Below are 1,377 nucleotides of genomic sequence, written 5' to 3'. Positions count from 1 at the left end.
ATATATATAGAGAGAGAGAGAGAGAGATATATATATATATATAGATACATGAATATATATAGATATAAATATAGATATATACATATATATGTATGCATGTATGTATATATACATATATATATATATATATATATGCGATATATATGTATGCATGTATGTATATATATATATACATATATACATATATATATATATATATGCATATATATATATATATATATATATATATATATATAAATATATATGTACATATATAAATATATGCATACATACATACATATATATATAAATATAAATATATATATATATATATATATATATTTACATATACATATGTATGTATATATATATGTATATACATATATATATATATATATATAAATTGGCGTTCTCTCGCAATACAATAAATCGTGCACCATACACAACTTCACATATAAATGAATTAGCATCTTGACGCACAACTTTGAGTATTCGTTCTCAACCCAAGAAAACAATACTTTAGGGTGAGTATCGTGCATGAGCTCACAGATACATACATTGGCATTTTCTCTCACATCCTTGGTGTCCTTCTCGTCAAATCTTGCACAGTTGTACCACGCGCTGCCGTGGGGAAGCCAGTCACCCATGCACACCCAGCAGAACTCGTGCTTGCACACTGCTGATTTACAGACCATGTGGTTGCAGCCCCCGTTCTTCTCAATCGTCACTTGACACTTGGGACACTCCTATGGGGATGAGTTCAGAGAATGAACATAAGCGCATGGAATCGGCGGGAGAGGTACACACAAGTGCTCAGTACATTTTTTAATCTATATGAAAAGATGTAAAACATAAGAAACAAATCAAGCCCTTCCTGCTAATTAATAAAATGAGATACGCTCATGAGGTACCGTAAGAATTCGGGCCGTCTTACATTAGCTATATAGATAAAACTAAACCTCCTACGAATGCGTATTCGAAGGAAGGCATGAAAAATGAAGACTACGGGCAGCCGTACAAACGCTCGCGTGGTATCGCAATACCATGCGTGTCTATCCCCACAAATACAAATATATACTACACAACCGAGCGCCCAGCACCCACCTCGCCTACCTTCGTATTGGCATTGATCCAATGCGCTGTCTCGCTGTCGTCGTGGCACTTCTGCACCCATTTCTTGAGCATGTCACACGCCACAGGCTCGTGCCATTGCGCACCGCACTTGAAGCAACACACGCCCCCACACTTACAGGTCACAGGCATCGCTCCCAATATCTCTACTTTGATGGCGTTGTCACACCCCGGCGAGGGACACCATCGGATGTGTGCGTTCCCGGCAACGAAGGATTTGGCCACCAGGTAGTGATACTTGTCCAGTACCTATGTAGATGCATGTGG

The 1,377-nt window shown here is 37.8% G+C and overlaps 1 protein-coding gene across 1 annotated transcript; it reads right to left on the bottom strand.

Annotated features, from left to right (window-relative positions):
* Positions 1-536: 536 nt before the first annotated feature.
* On the bottom strand, positions 537-1,321 carry SARC_16251 (hypothetical protein; the record flags this gene model as incomplete). The annotated part of the gene is made up of 2 exons (XM_014289639.1): positions 1,084-1,321; positions 537-725 (listed from the first exon to the last, which is right to left on the bottom strand). Coding segments are annotated over exons 1-2 (348 nt in total), but the record flags the coding sequence as incomplete, so codon positions are not given.
* Between the last annotated feature and the right edge of the window lie 56 nt (positions 1,322-1,377).

This window comes from Sphaeroforma arctica (genome assembly GCF_001186125.1).
Source record: "Sphaeroforma arctica JP610 unplaced genomic scaffold supercont1.7677, whole genome shotgun sequence".
Classification (NCBI taxonomy): domain Eukaryota; class Ichthyosporea; order Ichthyophonida; genus Sphaeroforma; species Sphaeroforma arctica.
This window is presented reverse-complemented; position numbering and strand designations above follow the sequence as displayed.